This window comes from Gopherus evgoodei, chromosome 1 (assembly GCF_007399415.2).
Source record: "Gopherus evgoodei ecotype Sinaloan lineage chromosome 1, rGopEvg1_v1.p, whole genome shotgun sequence".
Lineage (NCBI taxonomy): Eukaryota > Metazoa > Chordata > Testudines > Testudinidae > Gopherus > Gopherus evgoodei.
Window position 1 is genome coordinate 106,052,778 of NC_044322.1, and position 22,809 is coordinate 106,075,586.

A 22,809-nucleotide genomic window follows, 5' to 3' on the forward strand; every position below is an offset into this window, starting at 1 on the left:
AGCCAACTTGGTAGTAGTTATGTCCCACATATGTGTATATATATATATATATATATAAATATGTATGCTGACTTAATAGGGTGTTCATGAATTCCCTTGGAAGTAGTGGTGCTGGAGCACTAAAACTTCAATGGCTTGGCAAGCCTATATTTTTGGAGTTTATATTATTTTTAAAATAATTATTTCTTTCTTCTCCCAGGATTGCTGGCATTAACTTTGCATCCCTTGGGTTTGTGATTAGTTTTATTTGATGTATATTTTACCATCAAGGATGTTATTCAAAAGACAGTGTGTTTCTTCACTGTTATCAGTAGAGTTCAGGGCCAGAACTGTGTTTTTCTGTACAAGCTTTACAGCTGACGGTCAGATTTTAAGTCCCCGTGGTGCTTGAGTAGATGTGGAAATGTTAGTCTTTAGTTTTCAGTCAGCAGTGCTAATTCTTTTATCTTCTGACTGCATTAGTGGAACAGACCATGCCTGTCAAGCTAGCTGTAGAATGTGCCATGACAGTCTTTTTTTTTTTTGTCTATTCAAAATCCTTCCCATGGCATGGAATTGCTCACAATTAATTGTTTTAAAAATACCTTTCCCATAAATTAAAGAGAAATGACAACATTAAAATAATCATTTATATTAAATACCTATATATCTATCAGAGAGATTGTATGAACAGTTATTATATTTGAATATTTATCTGTCTATTCTTACCTGTCCCTATTCATATTTGTCAATGCTTTCTTTTTTTGAACTGTAATGTTCTTTGCTACATAGATATGCATGTGGATCTTAACTTAAAGGTGACAAAGATTTTTCTGTTAATTTCCTTGCTTTTTAAAGAAATTGTTGCCAATGCAAATCTTGTTGTCTCGCCTTGTCTCTCCCTTAATGTAGTACGTAGGGGACATCATAGAGTCATAGGCCTTTTCTAAACACAAAAGTTGTATTGTTTTTAAAATACCATATTATTTTATTATTAATTTGTATTATCATAGTACTTATGAGCCCTAGTCATAGACCAAGACCCCATTGTACTAGGTACTATATAAACACAGGAAAAAAAAGACACTTCCTTCCCCAAAGAGCTTATAATTAAGGCTACAATTATGTCACGGAAGTCATGGAATCCATGACTTCTGTTGACCTCCATGACATTTTCTGCTTCGGGGCTGGAGCTTCCAGCCAGCCCCACCTCCACAGCTCTGAGCCCCTTACTTTCGGTAGAGGGACTGAGGCCTGGTCTACACTGTGGGGGCATGATCGATCTAAGTTATGCAACTTCAGCTACATGAATAAGGTAGCTGAAGTTTATGTACTTAAACCTACTCACAGCAGTGTCTTCACCATGGTGAGTCAACTGCTGCCTCTCCCCTGTCGACTCCACCTGCGCCTCTTGCAGCAGTGGAGTACAGGAGTCAATGGGAGAGCGCTCGGGGGTCGATTTATCGCATCTAGACTTGCCCTGATAAATTGACCCCCACTGGATTGATTGCTGCCCGCCAATCTGATGGGTAATGTAGACATACCCTCAGAAGTGAAAAGAAAGAAGAAAATAAAAGGATGTCTGAAATCTACAAATGCCATACAATAACAATACAATATTTATATTTCTTTATGTAATTTGATTGCAATAAAAAAGAGGAAAAAACCCAGCAACACTCTCACATCTCTTGAAAATTTTCCAGGACTAATACTTAGGCCAGATTCCCATTTATATTCAGGCATTCTGGTAGTAGAAAAAGGTCTTAAAGAGGATTTAACTGTTTCTTCCTCTGTAAGTTTGTCTTTATTCTGCCTCAGTGGTGTAAAATGGCCTTAGGGTATATGAAAATCACATCCCTTATCTTTATAATGTGTCTGGGAACCTATATTCCATACTAATGTAGTTTGACACCAGCAATAGGGTACTATCAATTTTTTGGTTTTTTATGGTGAACTTGGTAAAAAATGCATGATTGTTTGATTCCAGCAAGAAGTGATGTTTCCCAGGGTTTTCAGAACCCAAAGCAGTGGTAACTTAATTTTATTTTTTTTTAAATATTGTGTCAGGAATAGATCAATTGGGACATAGCTCCTCCATCTGATGAATGATTGTTATAAACCAGAGTGCTTCACCTAAAACTACTTTTTATTAGGTCTTGAGCACACACACACATATATGTGTTCAGAGCATCCCAAAAATAGTTACCCAAAGTCTGAGATGGTTTCAAGTGCATAACAGCAGGTCGCGAATGGCCAGTTGCCTTCTTGCTGGGGGGGAAGGGTGTCAGAGACAAGTCTCTCAGGACTGCTTCCAGGAAATACTTCAAAGTGTACTTTTTTACTTAATTGTTTATAGCTAACTTAAACAAAGCACATTACTTATAGTGTCTCCTAGTGGGTCACCAGTTTTTTGTAGCTTCAGCAAATTGCTTATTATCTCTTATTATAAAAGCATTTTTAATATTTCTAGACATAACAACAATCAAACTCATATGTCAGAACCAAGGTCGCTATCCACTCCCTCCCTTTCATTTTCATGCCCTGTTAACCTTTCTTTCTTCGTCCCATTCTGATTAGCAAAAAAATATAAACTGCAGCAATTTGACCTTGCCTATAAGAGCCCTGACAATTATTCCTAGCTATGACTGTTAGTCTATAAGGTGCCACAGGATTCTTTGCTGCTCTTACAGATCCAGACTAACATGGCTACCCCTCTGATACTTGATTCCTAGCTATGTGGTGTTCTGCTTTTAATGTCTGTGTTTTAGTTTGGTCAAGTTCTGGGAGTTACAGAAAAGATTTTTCAATCATTCCACTCAGCAGTGTCTCTATTAATATAATCAAGGTGAAAAAACATCACAAGGGAGAAATATGTTTGGAATGTTACAGCAAACTGATAAACTGAGCCATAATCCCCAAATCTGAATTAAACAGGGTGTTAACTGCAATAGATTTGCATAGGCATCAATAAAAATAAATAAATTAAAACATAAAGTCTCAGATAGTAGATAATTTGGGAATACTCTGCTTATGCATGAACTGATGATGAATTCCTCCTTCACAATTGTGAATACAAGGTTGCACCACATCTGGAATACATAATTTGCATTATATTTTCAATGTATCTATTGGATTTGATTCATGACCTCAATGGCATGATAACTGGCCATTCGTAATATAGCTATTTTTTCAAAAATTACTACAGATGCAAATAGAAGTCTTTAGACCAGTGGTGCTCAACCAGGGGTACCCGTACCTCGGGGAGTACTCAGAGGTCTTCCAAGATGTGCATCAACTCATCTAGATATTTGCTTAGTTTTACATCAGGCTACATAAAAAGCACTAGCAAAGTCAGTACAAACTAAAATTTCATGCAGACAATGACTTATTTATACTGTACACTGAAATGTAAGAACAATATGTATATTCCATTTGATTTATTTTATAATTATATGGTAAAAATGAAAAAGTCAGCAATTTTTCAGTATTAGTGTGCTGTGAACCTTTTGTATTTTAGGTCTGATTTTGTAAGCAAGTAGTTTTAAAATGAGGTGTAATTTGGGGATATGCAAGACAAATCAGACTCCTGAAAGGGGTACAGTAGTCTGGAAAGGTTGAGAGCCACTATTTTAAACTATTTCATATTCAGCTAAAAATAGGCCAGATACCTTTATTTCAGTTATATTAGAACAATTTTGTATGGTACTTCCATTGCTGGAAGTGATTTCCTTTGCTTGCTCATTGACATTCAGTAGAAAGATTTATTTATTTATTTATTTTTACTGACAGTCTTTTATAGTAACCAATATTGGTATGTCAAGCAGTATACTGTTGTTGTTGTTTATCATTTTATTTACCCCAAATGGTGTTAGGTCCCTTATAGAGCAAATTAAAAACATGACATGGCCTCTGCTACAAATAATTATCAATCTAAGACCTCAGCCCTGCAAAAAGTTGCATGGTTGCTTAACTTGATTATGCATGTGGATAGTCCCATTGAAGTCCATGGGATTACTCATGTTCTTAAATCTTTGTAGGACTAGGGCCTGATTTTAGACTTGGCATAGATGAGCATGACAAAATTGGGAGAATGGGTAACAAAGGGGCCAAGGTTGACTAATAAGATCATCGAAATCTCTAGGTGTGTTTCCTCACTTTGTTGTTTCCATAACAGTTATGTTTTTTTTTAAATGGGATGTTTAGCTGTTTGTGAATGACAATGAAAACTACCGAATATTTTGTTTTAAACATTAATGTTTATTCACAGTTCCGAAAGAAACACGAATTGTTCATGAAATATGATACCTTGTAGCCTCAATTATCAGATTTGATTAATTAACATTCCTTGTTAATCAGAGGACTGTCATAGCCCTTGGGGGTGGCAATGATGGAAGCCCCTCTACTGGAGAGGTTCCTCTGTGAAACTGTAATTCTGTAGACCTGGATTCTCTTTTCTTCCCCAGTCCTTTTATGCTATTCTGATGGCATAACGGGGGAGGAAACAACTTCCTCAAAATAGCTCCTGTATAACAGGTATCTCCAACTGATGTAGAGCTGTAAGAATAGAAGGGGACTAGCTCAGAGCCAGTCCACAGCATGGGAAGTATGACCAGAGCATGATATACTCAAGCTATTCTTGGGGCATACAGCCCCAAGAAGCCCATTAGAGCAGCCCTGAGCTACTGTAATTTATGCCATGGACTAAGGTGAAAATTCAAGATGTTCAAAGGTGGCTTAAAAACATCTCTGCAGCCTCCTACCTGTTCTGTTCTTGTGTCAAGACCAGGAAAGAAGGGATCAAGAATTACAGCAGTGGAATTTAGCAAACCTCTAGTCCCATATCAGATAGGCCAGCCAGCTTTGGGGAAGAAGATAGCTGTCCTATTATGGACTTGGTGTGCTCCCCTTCTAAGCCATTCTGACTTGGAAAGCACTAGCTCTCTCTCTCTCCTGAAATTGGGGATTATATGTGTTGTTTATAATCTAAGGATTTGGGGTATCACAAAAATGGGGCACGACTATAGAGGTAAAGGGAAAAAAACAAAATTTAAGTATGCAAATTGGAATCTAAATGCAACAGACAAAATATTTAAAAGGTCAATTTATTGTATTTCAGGAAAATACACATTAACTGGATGTATTCTCTGCCATCTTCAATAGAAATATTATAGATCAAAGCAAAAACATTATGAGGAGCACTGTGGCTACAGTTACCAAAGCACACGTGTACTTTAGATTTTAACCCACAGTCGATAGAAAGAAAACATGGGTTAACAGAGAATGCAGTCAGTATAATATACCATTGTAATGGAATAATCTATAAATAGTAAACACTGAAGTGTAGGTTTTAATCAGACCTTCTCACAGCAAAATGATGATAACTGTGAAATATTCTGCCTCCACAAAGTCTGTTGTTGAAATATGTTGAAAGTAAAATATGCACTCAAAGAGAAGGCAGCTGCTCAGTCATTTTTTATTTAACATTCTATTTAATCTTTCTTTGTGATTTGTCAACATGGGAAAATTTCTTTATTTTTGTGAGCCCCATTCTAAGTGCTTGGTTTTGAATCATGAGCTATAATAATGATTTTTGATACCCATGACCTACATCATGATAATATATAGGACAACGTTGTCTCCTTCACTTTTGCAGGTAGAATGGAGTCAAACTATTGGAGTCCAATCAGGAGCAATAAAAGAAGGAATTGCCCACACTTGCACAGTTCAGTGCATTGAGTTCCGGCCTCTACAAGGCTTTGCCACAGGGCAGGAGATGGGGTGGAGCTATGGAAGTTCCTGCACATCCTACTGATTTTTCCTATTGGCAATCTGACTAAGTGTTAAATATTGCGTAAAGCTGTTTTATCACCCAATACTTCCCTCTGAAATGCGGCTGAACAACTTCTGTGGATGTCACAAGGCCTTTGCAAATCTCTTAAGATCTAATATGTTAGATCAGTTATACTCAGACTGAGGCTCGCAAGCCACAAGTGGCTCTTTAATGTGTCTCCTGCGTCTCTTTGCAGCACATGATATTAAAACACTGTGTGAGCTAATTATTAACCAATCTTAGTTATTAACCAATCAAGATGCTTTTACTATATTATTAACCAATTGTAGTTGATAAAATAATAATACTTGGTCAGTCATTTTGCTGTCAAAATTATATATACAAATAAATGTTAAATGAAACCATGAATTCACATACTGTGACTCTTGGGTAATGTTAATCGGTAATTTGGCTCCTGAATCACTGAGCTCGGAATAGCACTGTGTGAGATGGTTAGGGATCTTCAGCTCATTTTACTATATGTGTATGTGCATGCGCCTACGTCTATACAGACACAAACACTTTTGTAATGAATGATACTAAAAATACAGGTGAACAGGAGGCCAAAGTGTAAATACATTTCTATATTTTTGTCTAGTAACATGTAGTTTTAATAGCTTATGTAAAGAAACATTTTGTAAAACGATGATGCATTTTTTTTTTCAAAAATTGAAAAGAGTCAACAGTGCTATTGAATAAATGCTGCCCTTTACATTTTGGAAAATTGAGTTCAATGTAAATATACTTTAGGTTAGAAGAGAACAAATATAGTTTTTCTCAGTCTGTTCTGCATTTATTTGTCCATATCATGAAGCCAAATAATTTTTTTCTCTTCATTTTGCACAATGCCTAGCATATTCTGTAGCACCCAAAAAGTAATAATAATAGCAAATGATACCTTGGGAGGGAAATGCAGAGCAGAGAGATTTTTTACTTCAGATTGAGCTGCATTAACAGGCCAAAACTCCATTTTCCTCTGTCCATCCTAATTTCATAGTCATTGATAAATTAAATCCTTGGCTGCATCTATACAATCTCATGAAGCCAGTGATGACGATCGTGAGTAACAGACAACAGTGTTTTGCTCATGATTACATACATATATAGACAAGTGTTAAATAACATGTATCCACAGGAATAAATTACTTGAAAAATTCAAATATCTAAAGTAAATCATACAGAGAACAATTGAGCAGCAAGGTAAAAATGTATGTCCTGAGACAGATTGCAGAGGCTCAACCTGAGTATCAGAGAGAAGGGACTAAGTGACCTTCTTAGCTCTCCTACAGGTCATTAGGGTGGAGTAACAAAGCATGGCTGGAAACCGAACACCAAGTCAGGCACTTGGAGGGAGGTCAGGGAACTATGTAGGAAGAGGAGTCAGAATGCTACACACAGTTGCTTGACAACAGAGTTGTAGCCTGACATAGATGTTTTTGGCTATATTGATGCCTTGTGAAACTCTAGTAATGTCAATGGTATTATAGTAGGATTAAATTTGTCTTTTCTGAAATCTTTGTTTATTTTTGTCCAACAGATGTACCTAGAATCCCAAATGTAAAGCAACAAGGGGCAGAAAAATCATGAGTGAAACACTTCATTTATTGTTGCTAGACAGATGGTCAGCAGTACTACTTTATCTGTCAGGGTCCATCATAACACATCCACAGTTAGAACTGGCATTCACCTTGGAGGCAGGAGATGTGGATTCAAATCTTCTCTGTGCCTGTGGCAATATCTACACTACAGAATTATGTCAACCTAAATTACATCGGCATGCAGCCGCTGCAGTTATTACATAGCTTGTGCATGTGCACACTTTACTTCTTGTGTTGGTGTAGTGTTTTGTCAGAGGTGAGATCTGAATCCATATCTTCTCCCTCCCAGGTGAGTGTCTTTATCACCAGGATATACAGTCATTCTCTTTTTAACCCAATGATTATTTAAGAATTGATAGAAAGTTTTGGAACAGCTTCAGTAGGAGCGATTGAAAGCACAGTAGCCTATAACCTAGTGATTAAGACACTCATTTGGCAGGGCTGCGATCTGAATTCAAGTCCCTGCTCCCAAGTGGGGATTCAAGCCTGGGTCTTCTTCATGCCATGAAAATGCCTTAGATATTAGGTTAAAGGTTATAAAAGAAGGATGGACACCATGCTCTTTGTCTCTCATGGCCTCTTCTGATTTGCTGACAAGTTCTGAAAATGTTACTAACAAAGTATTTTCTCTGAATTTTTGGTTTGCTGGCCCGACTGCAAAATCAGTTATTTGCCCAGCTGCTGTCTTTATTTATTTTAACTGTGAAATATTTTTATGAAACAAATCTATATATTGTATAGTAAATGCCAGAATATAAGTGGAAGAGATTTTTCGATGTGGGCACAATCTCAATATTTATCACCTCATCACACAGAGGTCACATGTGCTGGACTATCTGTTGCACCTGAAATCCTCAGGATTTGCAATTAGTTCTGTGAGCCTTCACCTGGCTTCTGTTTCTGTGCATTTTCTCTCAACCTGTCATTTTCTCAATTTTTGAAAAGTCTACTCAACGTTTACCATCCTGTGTCTGATCTTCTCTCAGCTCGTAGGAAACTCTCCTCTCCTGCCTATAGAGAGAGCTTCATTACTGTTATTGTTTATGAAGATGACTTTTCTGGTGGTGATCACTTTTGCTAGGAGGATTTCTGAACTTCAAGCTCTTCTGGCTGATCCTCCTTTCCCAGACTTCCATAAAGATAAAGATAAAGATAAGGTTTCCCTTAGGCCACACCCTAAGTTTATGTGTAAGGTAGTTTCAGCTTTCCATCTGAATCAATTATTCATTTGTTTGTGTTTTTTCCTAAACTCCAATCTTTTAAAGCTGAAGAAACACTTCATACATTGGATGTTTGTAGACCTTTGGTATTCTACTGGGAGCACACTAGAACTTCTCCCAGGCTTTTCATAACCTATGCTGACAGAGCCAAAGGGAAATCAGGGCCCACTCAGCAAACCTCACATTGGATTTCTGACTGTATTAAGTTCTGCTACAATCTTGCTAAAGTCTCTCCTCCACTGAGAATAATGGCTCACTCCACCAGGGCTCAGTCTACTTCATCAGTTCTTTCTGAGCAATTTTCCAATAGCTGATATCTACAAGGCAGCAATGTGGTCATCTATTTGTACTTTTTCTGTTCATCCCCCAAACTTCTTGTGACAAAGCCAACTTTGGCAAGCTGGTGTTATGATTTCTGAAGTCCCTCCACTTATAAGGAAACTGCTGATGAGTTACCTGCAATGAACTGTATATGTGCACAATCACTCCAAGGGGGGAAAACATACTTACCTGCACAGTGACTGTTCTTCTTCCAGATGTGTTGTGCACAGATGTTCCCACCTTCTCCTCTACTTTGGACATTATATGCAGCAGTATGAAGGGACAGAAAAGGAGGTAGTAGCCACACTCTTTTTTGCCCTCACCTGAGAACACAAGGAGAAGGGGCACAGCTAAAGTCTGACTCGGGTGCACTGGGCACACAAACACCTGCAGTGGAATGTATATGTGCACAACATATCTTGAAGAACAACAGTTACTGTATGGGTAAATGACCATTTTTGTTGGCAATACCAGAAAAAAGAAGGAAAATGAGATACCTGTCCTAAAGAGCTTACCATCTAAGTCCCTGAACCTACAATTGGATCTGCTAGCAGAGACCTGTGTGCCAGTGTAGAACCCCACTAAAGCTGACCCCTCAGTCAGATCTACTAGTTAATGTGCCTGTGCACTGGCATAAGGGTCTATGCTAGAGGATTCAGTTACAGGATTGGGATCTGGAATGAGAGCAGGTGCACTGTGGGTTTATTTTTTACTAAAAGTTAAAATGCTCATTTATGACTATTGAAAGAAAAAATGATTGTCTAACAACTGCAACAACGAGAATTTTTCTGGTCTTTAGCTTAAAAACTATATTGCAAAACCCTCCACTGTTAAATCTAATTTTAGCAGCTACTTCCTTATTGGTCTGCAACAATCAGAATAACCATGGTAACAGTAATTGATGCTTCTCTTGGTCTTCCTACCCCCTCACCTCTTTCCCCTTCCTTTCTCTTCAGAATTGAAGGTGCTGTTACATTAAAATAAAGGTGTCTCTAATCAGAGGAATAATGTAAGATTATAAATATTTTTATATATAAACACACTCATTGTTCAGTAATTAAATCCTTTTTAAAAAGTACATCTGGGTCAAATTCTTATTTAAAAAATGTGCACTGCTGTTCAGAATTACTTCATTACCCAAGTTCTGAAGCATCTCTTATCTGTCTAGCTGCAAGTTTGACCAAGCTTGACCTCCTGTTTGTAACTGGCTCATCATACACATTTCTTAAAGAGGTGAACTAATGCAGTGGCTTCCCATAAAATTTATGGGATCTGAGGAATTCCATGTTATATCATTCCCTCTATGAAATTACACTTTACAAAGGGAATGAAATACATTCTTTAGACTAAATTAAATGCCCTTCATTTCCTAATTTGTAATGTGTTGAAGGAACGTTGGTTTCTTAGCTCCAATTAGAAAGAAAATATGTACTGTATAGATAAATGCTTTTTCCTGTGAATGTTGCCTGACATTATTTAGATGTTAGTTTCATGCAGGAAAAGATATGTACTTTTAGGTTTTAAATTGTGCTTTTAGTAAATAAGCCCTTTAGATAAGAAAGTGTGCATTAGTTCTACCAAAACAAAAAATCTAACTAATATAAATATGCTAAATTCAAAATTATTCTGAATAGTGAAACAAGTACAGTGAAATAAAGGTTAACCAATCTTTTAAAGTAATCCTCTTCTTCAAATCCATCTTCAGAATGTGTTTTCCTCATCTCTCTAGTGCTGATTCCCACTTTGGGGACGCTTTAATAGAAATGTGTATTTTAATGGAACCAGCATAGAAAATGCTGAAAACATTTCATGCTGTATAAACCTCCCTCCCATTCCCACCCACATAGACTAATGTAATCCTAACCCAGAAGCTGATCCCCAACACCTATTGAAGTCACTGTTGTTGTTTTTCCCGTTGACTTTGGTGGGCATTGGATCAGGTCCTTAGCATTTAAGCTCCTCAGCGCATAAATCATGTCTTCTAGTAATAATAATTCCTCATTAGTAGTGCACCTTTGCCACTCTGGTTTAAAGAGAGGCTGTCCTTAGTTTGTAGCTTTCACTTTCATAAGAGTAAGAGTAAGCCACACTCTTATCACACAGGCTTCAGCTGGTTATCTGCAGGGATAATGAAGGATTTTTTCCCCCCTTGATGCACAATTGACTGGATGTATTTTGGGTTGTTTATTTTTTATTTTTGCCTGAAATATTGGGATTGGCTAAAGCTGGAAATAGAGCATCAAATCAGGGTATACTAGGGCTCTGAAGTGGTGCAGAAAATTCTCTTTCTTAGATGCTTTGGTAGTATGTCTTGCTCAGGGCCAAACTGATTACTACATTTGGAGTCAGGAAGGAATTTCCCCCAGGTCAGTTTTGCAGTGATCTTTGGTGAGTTGGGGGTGGGAAGGAAGATGTGTCACTTTCCTCTTCAGTATGGGGTGTGGATTGCTTGCTAGCATAATCTTGGCATATCTCACATAATCAATTCCCTGCCATTGCAGGGGCCTCAGGGTTTGGTGGCACCTTGGCCTTTCCTGTTCTCTGCCTGTGGCACATAATAATTTAGCTTACTAAGGACTGAAATGTTTTAATCTCACTAAAGTCATTGAGCTAAATATAGGGGTATCTGGGTGAAGTTCTATGGCCTGCGTTATACAGAAGATCAGACTAGATGATCTAATGGTCCCTTCTGGCCTTAACCTCTATGAAAGCTGCAAGGAAAAGTAACTAAATGTAATAGAAGTCACTTTTGTTTTGCAATTGCTGTTGATACAAAGCCACAGGGAGAAATACTTAAACTGAATAGCAGTTATGTTTTCTAAAAGAAGATACAGGACCCTTTACTGCAATCAGGCTTTCCTCAGTGATACAGTTATATATATATATATATATTAGACTGGCCACCATATTGCAGCTTGTGACTAATCCTCCTTAACATAGAAAATATGAAATTCTCCCATGGTTCTTACCACCTAGGAAGTGTGTGGCTTCATAATTCTGGCATAATTTCCCCCTCACATCCCCTCAAGATAATCAGTCCTAGGCCTCTCTTAAGCAATCTGTCTTTATACCAAATTTTGAGTGGGATTTGTAGTAATATGGACATCAATCCTTTAGGTAATGCACTGTAAACCATCAAACTCACATTCATTGTTTAAACCTTGTGACAAAGGTGTTTTTTGTTTGTTTTGTTTTTGTCTACACTTTTCATTTGGAGCTTCATTTTCAAATGAACCCGCAACGTGAAATAAAATGCTGTCCAAAACAAAAGAAATTTGCCTAACTTCTTCTGGAAATGATCCAAGCCCCCTGAGTTTTACATATTTGCCTATAGAAACAGTAAATTGGCCCTAATATTTCTGTACTCACAACTTTTGCAAACTTTTTTTTACCTGTAACTTTTAGATATAAAGATATAAAATGTTCTTAATTATTGCTTTTAGGCTGGGGCCAATGTGCTGCTGCAGGATGTTAATGGAAACATTGCTCTTGATTATGCCATGGAAGGGACGGAATCCAGCTGCATCCTTCTGACATACTTGGAAGAAAATGGTAAGTCAGCTCTTATTTTGGATTTATTTTCCTTTCTTTTTGGGGCTGGGGAGAGGTACAAGAGGCCAGCTCTTCAGCTGATATAAACGTGCACTGAAGTCAAAAGAGCTTTTTTGGAAGGGGTGTTGGTGTGTTTGCAATCACAATAATACTGACTAGGTGTCACTCTCACCCAGCATCTCATTAATATATATAGAAATTGGAAAACCAACAGATTGTTTCCTGTAGTAGCCATCTCAGATCTTTTGTCCATTTATATGGAGACACCAGAATGCTAGTTCAGTGCAGAGAAGCAGCCCAGGGTACATTAGTAGATAAACCACTTAAATAAACAAACAAACAATTTTGGCATGTCAAATCCAGATACAATCTGAATTTACAAAATTCAGCAGTAACTACTTATAGTTGCTATGCTTCCCTTTCAGATGCAAGGAGCATAGCTTCGGGCTATTATGATTGTCTTCTTTTACAGACTGTAAAATATTGATCATGCACCTATTCTCAATGGAAATCACTTATATGAAATTTTACGACTTTCAAAACATTTCATTTTGCATTGATATAATATCTTACATGGATTTGTAATTTTTAATGATAGATGACAGCAACTGTATATCAGGGATAGTTTGTTATTCACTGGTTTAATTCCAAACTTAGGTATCAGATCTGCAGCAATATCTGTAGCAATATTTTGGCTGGAATATGTCAGTTCTGTTATGCATACATTCACTCACATTGCGGTGAAGTCTAAAGCAATTTATGTATATGACAGCCATAAAGCATAAGACATATTTGATTAACAGAAATGAATAAAAGGAAATAATGTGAAGACACATTACTTAAATCTGATCTTAAATGAAAAAATCCATCATAGTTTAACCAAGTCAAAGCATCCTGCCAATGGACACATGGGACAAAAGCTGAGTTAAACTGACAAGAAGATGAGATCCAATGTGTAGTTATACAAATGTAATCAGTGGTGTTTCCAGTGGTTCACATATCATGATATTTTCCATCATCTTGTTTGCCTGTTGCTTGGAGAATTTTTCACATTTCAAGAACTTTCTTGTTTGAAAATCAGATTACTGTGTGTTTGCCAGTTGCATGAGCCACTTGAATCCTCATTACACTGCACTATACAAACAGTTGAGGCTGAAAGAACTTTGGCTAAAGTTGCATTCAGCATGCATATTTACAGCACAATGAATTCTACTTATTATACTACCAGTTTCAATGGATCATCATTAAAAAGTTCTCTTGCCCCCCAGTCAGGTTGTCTGTGTGCTATTTTGCTTATAGAAGAGAAATACATAAATATAAATGGCAAATATTTTGGTGCTCATTTCAGTTTTTCTAGATTCAAGGAAAATATATGGAACAGTGTCTTTGTATGACAAAATGTAGAGCTGGAGCAGCATTTATCATAAAGACCATGGTTCTGGATGAGTGGTGGGAGGTTGTTGTAGGAAAAAAAAATAAACAGTGATATATCTGGTTCTGACTGCAACTCAGTGAAATTCTGGCCCCTCTGAAATCAAAACTCCTGTTGATTTCAATAGGGCTAGGACTTTTCCCAATGCAGCTGAGCCGTTGTATGCTGCTGGTAGAGATGCTCTAAGCCAGTGGTGGGCAACCTGCAGCCCATCAGTGTAATCCACTGCTCCCATTGTCCAGGACGGCAAATCATGACCACAGGAAGCTGCAAACGTAAACAAACTGTCTGCTCTAAGCAACTTAATTACTCCAGCTCCCTCAAGCAGCGATAGCTGTATCAGCGAGAGAAGCTCTCTTGGTGACAGTGCTATCCACACTGGCACTCAGGTTGGTGTAACTTACATCACTCAGGGGGATGGCTTATTCACACTGCTAGTGACATAACTTATACCAACTTGAGCTGTAATGTGTACATAGACCCAGTCTGTGATATAATCATCCCAAGGTGCACTCATTCTGCAGTTAGAAATCTCTTATTTTTAATTGGCATCTCAAACTATTTAAACAGTCCACTGGCTTTATCAAAATGACAACTGAAAAAAAGGAAACATTAAAGAAAGGATATGTGGTAATCTGGGAAGCATGAGTTATGCTCAATCACCAGGAATGAAAGGGATGCCAGGTTTTGCTCTTTCTGTGAAATGACAAAAGCTGTGTGAAAAGAGTGCATGATTCCAACTCTCTCACCCTCTGAAATGCTCTGAGCAAAAGGCTATTTTTGGAGTGACACTATTCAGGCCTGGAAGAAGTTGAGAAAAAAGTATCTTCTTTAATAAAAAGCTTAACTACATGAACAGGGGAGTTGGAGTGTTCCCTAAACTAGAGAGACCAGTTAGGATGGCTTTCAGAGAATTTCCATAGCATCTTATTGATTGATGACAACATATAAAGCAATAAAACATGATAACGTTATATATCAAAACAGTTTCAGTGGCTGAACATACCTTGAGGACAGGGCTGTTACTTGTCAATTGTTGAAGAGATGATTAGCCATTTTGTGGGATTCATAGACACCATACTACAACCCAGGTTCCTGAAACTGCAAATTTTATTAAATAAAAAATAAAATAAAATTGAGCAGTATAATCACAGAGCATTTTCATCTTTTGCACATTTATCCTAAACTTGTATGTTAAGGCCTGGTTGACGCAACAGGATTCATGCTATCCATTTTGTGTTTTCAAAATAATTCATAGCAGGCCAAGTTGGTGCTCAGCTTTCATTCAGTAAAGCAAAACTCAGGTTTTAGACCCATGTCAAAATCCTTTACCAAGATGCATTTTTCCAATAGCCTGTGCCCAGTCGCTTGTTAATCAGACTTCTGCAGTTAATTACATACATAAATTAATCTCTCTGCTGTTTTTCTGATTAGTGCCATACATTCTCATGAAAGTCTGGTCTTTTGAACCTACAGTAAGTTCACGCAACCTTCAATTTTTTGTGATTTTGTGAACAACATCATATAGCCTCTCCCCTGCACCACCACTACTAGAAGCCTTGCACTATTCTGCATTCTGTCGATGAATTCCTAAGATGTTCTCTTGATATTTTCCATTGAATCATGCCATCTGACTTTAGCATTAAAAGAAACTGGCAGTGGAATGTAGAAAATATTCTAATAACTGCCTCTAATTACATAGAAACAAAATCAAGAGTTTTACATATAATTAAAGGCTCAGTTATAAATTAAACTGAATGCTACTGTCTTCCCAATCTGATGATTCAATGTAGTATTGGAACAATTAACTTTGCAGGTATAGAAAACAATGATAATTAGAGATCTTTTAAGTTATAGTAAGCTACATTTTGTGTATTTTTATTTTTAGATCTTATCACTGTGGTATCTAAATTCTTCTCAGTTCATAGCTAATCTTTAATCAGAAACATAATCCATTAAAATGTTTTCTAAATACTTTATATTGGAAAAGGAGAGTTATTTAGTCCTACTTATTGGACCTCTACTGTGGACTATAATTAAAATGGCAGTCCCATAATGAGAGAGAAGGCCATCAATGGAGATACTAAAACAGTGGTGTTTACTTGCCATTGTCACAGAGTTTAAAGTCAAATTATCTATTCTGAGCTATATGTCTTAGGCCACTAAACACCTCGGGAGACTCAACACTTATGTGGCACAGAGAGAGAATAAGGTGCACCAATACGTGAGGCCCCTGCAATGGCAGGGAATTGGTTGCATGAGATATACCCAGATGATCCTAGGAAGTGAGCTGTGCCCCATGCTGCAGAAGGGAAGGTGAAACCCCCCCAAGGTCTCTGCCAATCTGACTTGTGGAAAAATTCCTTCCCAACCGGTTGAATAGGGATTTGTAAAGAGTGTTGCCATACTTTACACACACACACACACACACACACACACACACACACACACACACACACACACACACACACACACACACACACACACACTGTAAATATTCTTTAGCTACAATATCTATGGTACATTTAATGAGGTTTTTAATTTTTATATTCAAGGTATTTCTAGAAGTCCCTGAAAAAAAAAATTCTGAGATGGAGGGAAAAGCTGGGCAAAAAGACTGAAGTATCTGAGATCTGACAGAGAAGTTTCTCCTGAATCTTTTGACACAAACTCCCTTCTCCATTGTTCATTTCAACAACAAGATTTCATATGGGGAAGGCCTGAAGTACTAAATAGCATCCATCGTATTATATGCATATTCACCTTCCTTTTTACATTTTAATATTCCCTGATTTGCTGAAGATACCATAATTTAAATACATTTTCTCCTCTGAGTCCTGTTTGTGCATTATCCACTAATCTTTGTTCTTTATTTTGTTATTTTGATCTTGTGCTAGTCTATTAACTGCCTTCTGAGTATAAAATTGAAGGATTGAGCTTCTTTCTCTATTATTCTGCATAATGTTTCTCTAGGTTGCCCTATTTTTCTCTTTCTAGGTGATGTCCATCATTTTCATCTTACCATATTTGATGTGTTAGGTTGTTTTACTCTGCTTAGAATTTCTGATGTTAGAAAAAACTCTCTCCAATGGACTCTGTAGATTTTCTGTAGGCATTTATTTTGGAATGAATTTATTGTCTTATCAATTTTTGTTGTAGATTTCTATGACTCTGCTGTATTAAGGAGGACAGACATGGTGCCTGTGTTAAAAGTTTGTATTTTTGTGACAGTACCAATCACACTACTTTTCCAAATATTTTCAAGGTTATGAAAGTTGTTGGCTGCTTTTGATATTCATTGCCTAACAGCTGGCATTGTGTCACTAACATTGCATATCTCACTCCCTAGACAGGTAAAATGATTTACTACTTCTAATGTTTCTTTGGCCATTCTAATGATAATTTTTGGGACATTGAAAGTCATATATTTTGTTTTTCCCTTGTCAATGAGCAATTGTTTTGCTGTATGGGCCAAAAGCTCTGTCTTTTCTTCCATTAAGCAATGTGTTGTATTAACCAGGACAATGTAATCCTATTGTGCTTTATCATTTGTCCATAAAATTCCTTGGTTTTCTTCTATGGTTACTTTCTTCATGGCATCATCAATGACCAATGCAAATTACAGTGGGGACATAATACACTCTTGCCTTTCTCCAGTGGTCACTGCAAACCAATGACTAATGCTGTCACCTTCTCTAATTGCACATTTGTCATTATCACATAGATGCTTGATAACTCTAACAGCTTTTGCTAGTAGTCCATAGTATGCCCCAATTTTCCCAAGACTGTCTCTGTGTATGCTTCAAAAGCATTCTGGGAATCTATAACATTTATCACAAGAAGCGCTTGTCACTCCGCACTGTGTTCTATATGTCTGAACAACAGTTTGGTCTTCACATGGCCTAACTGGTCTAAAAACTGCTTGTTCCTTCCTTGAAGTTCTGTTTGTTTCTTGATGATATTGCATACGATTTTCCCAGGCTCCGAGAGTAACATGATCTCTCCCCACTTATTGCAGTTAGTAAGTAACTGTTCCTTATCAATTTTACTATAAGGCTGCTCTTTCACTGGGTTGGGTACTTTTCTTCATTTCAAATTCTATCCAAAAACACAAGGGAAGTCTGGAGACCATTTCATCACTTGTTTTAAGCATCTCTGCAATAATGTTATCCTCTTTAGCTGCTTTGCCATTTTTGAGTTGACTGATGGCTTTTCTAACTTCTTCCATTATAATAACGCTCAAATCAATATCAAGCTCTATTGGCAGGTCTTCATCATGTATACCTAGTAGTTTGCTTAGTCTTGGTCTGTTTAAAACAGCTTGAAAGTGCTCTGCCCATCTTTTCCTTTGGTTCTTCTCTACTAAGAGTCCTTCCATTTGCACTTTAATAGGGCTCCAGTACTGGTAAAGTTTCCTTTTAACTGTTTGATTCAAGTTGTAAGGTCAAATCTTTGGTTAGCATCTTCAGCATCTTGATATTTTCTATCACCACATGCCCTTTTATCTCTTCCAGCACTTCTTTTTAAAGTTCTCTTGTCAAAAGCTTCTGTCTTCTTACCACTTGCTATTCTCTTCACATGTGTTAGCACTGATAAGTTTTGCTTTACACGTCTCTTTTCCACTGCTACTTTAGTAATCCATTTCTCCCTTTTATATTTCGTTGTTATTTGAATGGTCTTTGTACTTCTAGATACCATTTTCTGATGTTTTCCCACAAAGTATCAGTGTCTTGGTTTTCTTTTGTTCATGCCAGGAAAACCACTGATCCTGTTCCTGCTGAAAAGGACTTTTTGTGTTTGGGTCTTCAAATTGGGCACTGTTGATGTGTGGTCTTCTTTCAACTTTTTCTTCCTCTTTAACTTGATCTTTAGTTTAGCAATACCACGATTATGTCATTGCCCACACCTGTTCCTGTGTACCCATGTACATCTGCCAACAAGCTGTAAAGCTTTCTTGAAATACAGAAGTGATCTAGCTGGTTCTTTGTAGTACCATTTGGGGGAGTTCCATGTCATATTATGAATTTCTTTATTAGGAAATATTGTTCCATCTATCACTAGGTTATTCCCACCTATTATTATTTACCCTTTTGCTGGACTTGCACATAATGTTATCTAAACTATCATTGTTACTTTCAACTTTTGCATTACAATCACCCACATTCATTAGGATATCATGTTTTGGGACCTTACTTAACACATCATATTACATATCGTAAAAAGCATCATTTTCATCATCTAGTTTTTTGTTGGTTGGTACATAGCATTCTGTAACTGTTAGTTTGAAGAATCTAGTGTGAAAGCAAGATCTAATAATTCATTGACTGATTTTCACTCAGTCAGTGCCTGTTGTGCTTTATTCAACAGCATTGCTACATTCACCATCTTCATGTCTATCATCCACATTCCTGGAGAAGACGATGATCTTATTTGTTTCTCTAAAGTAGTTTGTTCAGCTCTCTCCATCTACATTCATCAATTCCAAGGACATCAAGATGGTATCTATCCATTTCTTTAATTAGCTGAGCAGGTTTAGTTGCTTTGTACATTTTTTCACGTTCCAAATCCAATTTTCATAACTGATCTGGCCTTGAACAATGGACTTTTCAGGATATTATCCACTAATGCACAGCTATATAACAATGCAGCTGTTATTAAAACAAGTTGGAATTAAATGGCTAAACCTCTAGTAACTGTTTTGAAAATGTAGGCATACATTCTGGGGGATATTGCCCATTTTTGTGGATTTTCAGACACAAATTACAGTGCTGGCATTTATTTGAAATGTTCTGTATTTCATGCACATATTCTGTTTTCCTGTGTAGAAATCACAGTGAAATTCAACTTAATTATAGTTTATTATAGTGGCATTGTAATGCCTAATGAAATTAATCACTGCTTGAAGAAAGAAAAAGTCTCTACTTGCCTAAGGGCATCCTCTAGGTACCCTAAATGTTCTTTATGTTTGGGGAGAGGTGCTTCCAGTTTACTTTAGGCTTCATTTAAGGCACAGCCCTGAATTGAGAGGAGAAGTGGTACTCCAGTGCCCAGTGGGAGCTTTGGGAAGCATCGTGCTTTAAGTGGGCACAGTGCCTCCTAGAGCATAGGGAGAATGTTGACTTTGTGCCCTCCTTGAGAAAGTTCAGTATCTGCTCTCTTCTAAGTCTGGCAACCATCATTGGTTAGAGTATAGTCACAGGCAGGGCCATGATCTTCCCACTCTGTTCAACTATTTGGGCAAGCTTGCACTCTAGAGTCCTTCATTCAGTGAGGTGCTTGTGTTCAGACAAGTTTGGAAACTGCCACTGTGCCTTGTCCCCACAAAGAAATTCAGTGGAATGACCTCCTTGTGTTCTTGTTCATTCCTGGCATGCCCCCCACAGTTGCCAACTTTCACATGGTAAATAAGCACCCGACCTTCACAATAAGCCAAAAATCAAGCTTATCGCATTTCAAAACAAGGTCAAAAGAAGCCAACCCCTAAGAACCCCAACACTCTATGTGACTAGATCCCCCTGGTGTGCAATCTGGGACAGTGGTGAGCCTGCTGTGCACCTCTGACTCTCTCCCCCCTTGCCTCTGCTTGCCCCCGCCCCCTTGCCCCTGCTTACCGGGAGCTGATAAAAAAAAAAGAAAAAAAATGGCAACAAGCTACAACAAGCAACAAGCCAAACAAGCAACAAATTACAAGCCAAAAACTAGCCAACAAGGAACTCACAAGCCAATTAAGCCAAAAACAAGCCCAATTTCTGCATTTTTTCCACAGGTTTGGCATGTCTGATGCCCATCCAGGTGGAACTTGCCCCTGTAATATATCAACAGTGCTACATTTGTTCTGCCTCATTATATATTTTGTACAGTGCATCTTAAACTTCTATCTCCTCTCACAATACTGGGAGGAAAATTGTGGCACTTTAGGAAATTGACAAAGGAGAAATGGGAGAAAAATAAGAAGGGAGACGGAGAGGATCATGAGTGGTGACGGAAAATTCAGGCACAATGTCATCAATCGCTAGTAGTCATTAAAATATATAGCAATTATGGTAAGAATGAATGCTGTCTAACACATCTTTAAATTTTCATCCTGTTTATATAATGTTGTTGCCTTGTTACAGTCATCTCTGCTGATCCCTTCCATCTGCTTCTCTTTTCATTCACAATTTGTGCATAGCGCACATCAGTTCCCCTCCGTTTCATCTGTATCAGCTGCAGTTGTTCTTTGCACATACTGAAATAACTTGATTTCTCTGCTTGTCTTCTCGTTAGAGGTCTTTTAGTTTTACTTTTATCTTGGTAATGTGCATCAGTGGCACTGAGAATGTGGTGCATACAAGGGCATCCCTGAGATTTACAGGGCTCTAGGTGTGTGGGCCTGAGGCAGACTCCTGCAAGCAGCATAGTAGATTTCAGTGTTAAGGAAGGTTTAGTAGCTAGGGAGGCTTTAGGATGGCTTTGTCACCTATGAGGGGGATTGAGCATGTCATTCATCAGTGGGGGCTTCATGAGGGTTTTGGTGGGGTGGGATGCTGCACTGATTTCCCAGCCCATGAAATACAATAGGCAGGCAACCTTCAGTTAGATGTGTGCCCTCCTTCTCAGGAACACCTTTATGAGAACTTATGAAGAGTCTAAACAGTAAGAAATACCCAAACAGCAACTACAACCAGCAGTTTTCACATACAGACCTGTGAGCAGGGCTCCAGCTCACACTCAGATGTTTCACCCTTGCTGTCTCCTAGGCAGCCATTTATACTTCCCCTGCTCCCTCTAGCAGTTCAGGTTTAATTGGTTGAAGCATTAACTCTTTAGGGTCTGGGCTTGGGTGTGCTGTTGTACCCTGTCACAAATGGCTTGAAGCACTGGTCACTGCCAGGGTGGTGCGGGTTGGTTGGCAAGTCAATCTTTTGGGACTGAGGCACAGGGTGAATGACAGACTAAGTCTGTGAGGTGCTCAACGTGTTCTGCACTGCAATACTGACAGAACAGATCTGAAAGTATGGGGTCCTGGGCAGCCACACACACAGGAAAACTCCTGACATACACAGTACTACCCTTTCACTCCAGAGCAGGTTTGAGGTGTTGTCAGGGTTCCCTCTCCACTCTGAACTTTAGGGTACAGATATGGGGACCTGCATGAAGACTCCCTAAGCTTATTTTTTACCAGCTTAGGTTAAAAACTTCAAGGCAAAATTTCCCCCTTATACCTTGGATTAAGTAACGCTGCCACCACCAAGTGATTTAAGCAAACATTTAGGGAGGGCCACTTGGAGCCCTTCCTTCCCCAAATATCCCCCCAAGCCCCTACACTGCCTTTCCTGGAAAGGCTTGAGAATAATATCCTCACCAATTGGTACAGGTGAGGACAGACCCAAACCCTTGTATCTTAAAACAATGAAAAATCAATCAGGTTCTTAAAAGAAGAATTTTAATTAAAGAAAAGGTAAAAGAATTACCTCTATAAAATCAGGATGGTAAGTACTTTACAGAATAACAAAAGACTCAAGAACACAGAGAATCTCCCCTCTAGGCAAAACCTTAAAGTTACAAAACCAAGCATAAACCTCCCTCTGACACAAAGGAAAACACAAGCCAAAATAAAAGTAAACTAACGCATTTCCTTGCTAAATACGTACTAACTCTATAGGAGTTGAATTGCTTGCTTCCTTGATCTGTCTCTGGCAAGCACACAGAACAGACTGACCAAAAAGCCTTCCCCCTGCAGCCCCCAGATTTGAAAGTATCTTGTCCCCTTATTGGTGCTTTTGGTCAAGTGTCAGGTAGGTTACCTGAGCTTCTTAACCCTTTACAGGTAAGAGGATTTTGTGCCTCTGGCCAGGAGAGACCCCATAGCACTGTATACAGAAAGGTGGTCACCCT

General features: G+C 38.1%; 1 protein-coding gene across 3 annotated transcripts in view; it reads left to right on the top strand.

Moving 5' to 3' along the window:
- MYO16 (myosin XVI) overlaps positions 1-22,809 on the top strand; it is a 623,763-nt gene that overhangs the window by 248,525 nt on the left and 352,429 nt on the right. For all 3 annotated transcript variants that reach the window (XM_030568459.1, XM_030568449.1, XM_030568467.1), the window contains exon 5: positions 12,392-12,500. In XM_030568459.1, the coding sequence (XP_030424319.1) occupies positions 12,392-12,500 (109 nt within the window). The remainder of the gene's footprint in view (positions 1-12,391; positions 12,501-22,809) is intronic.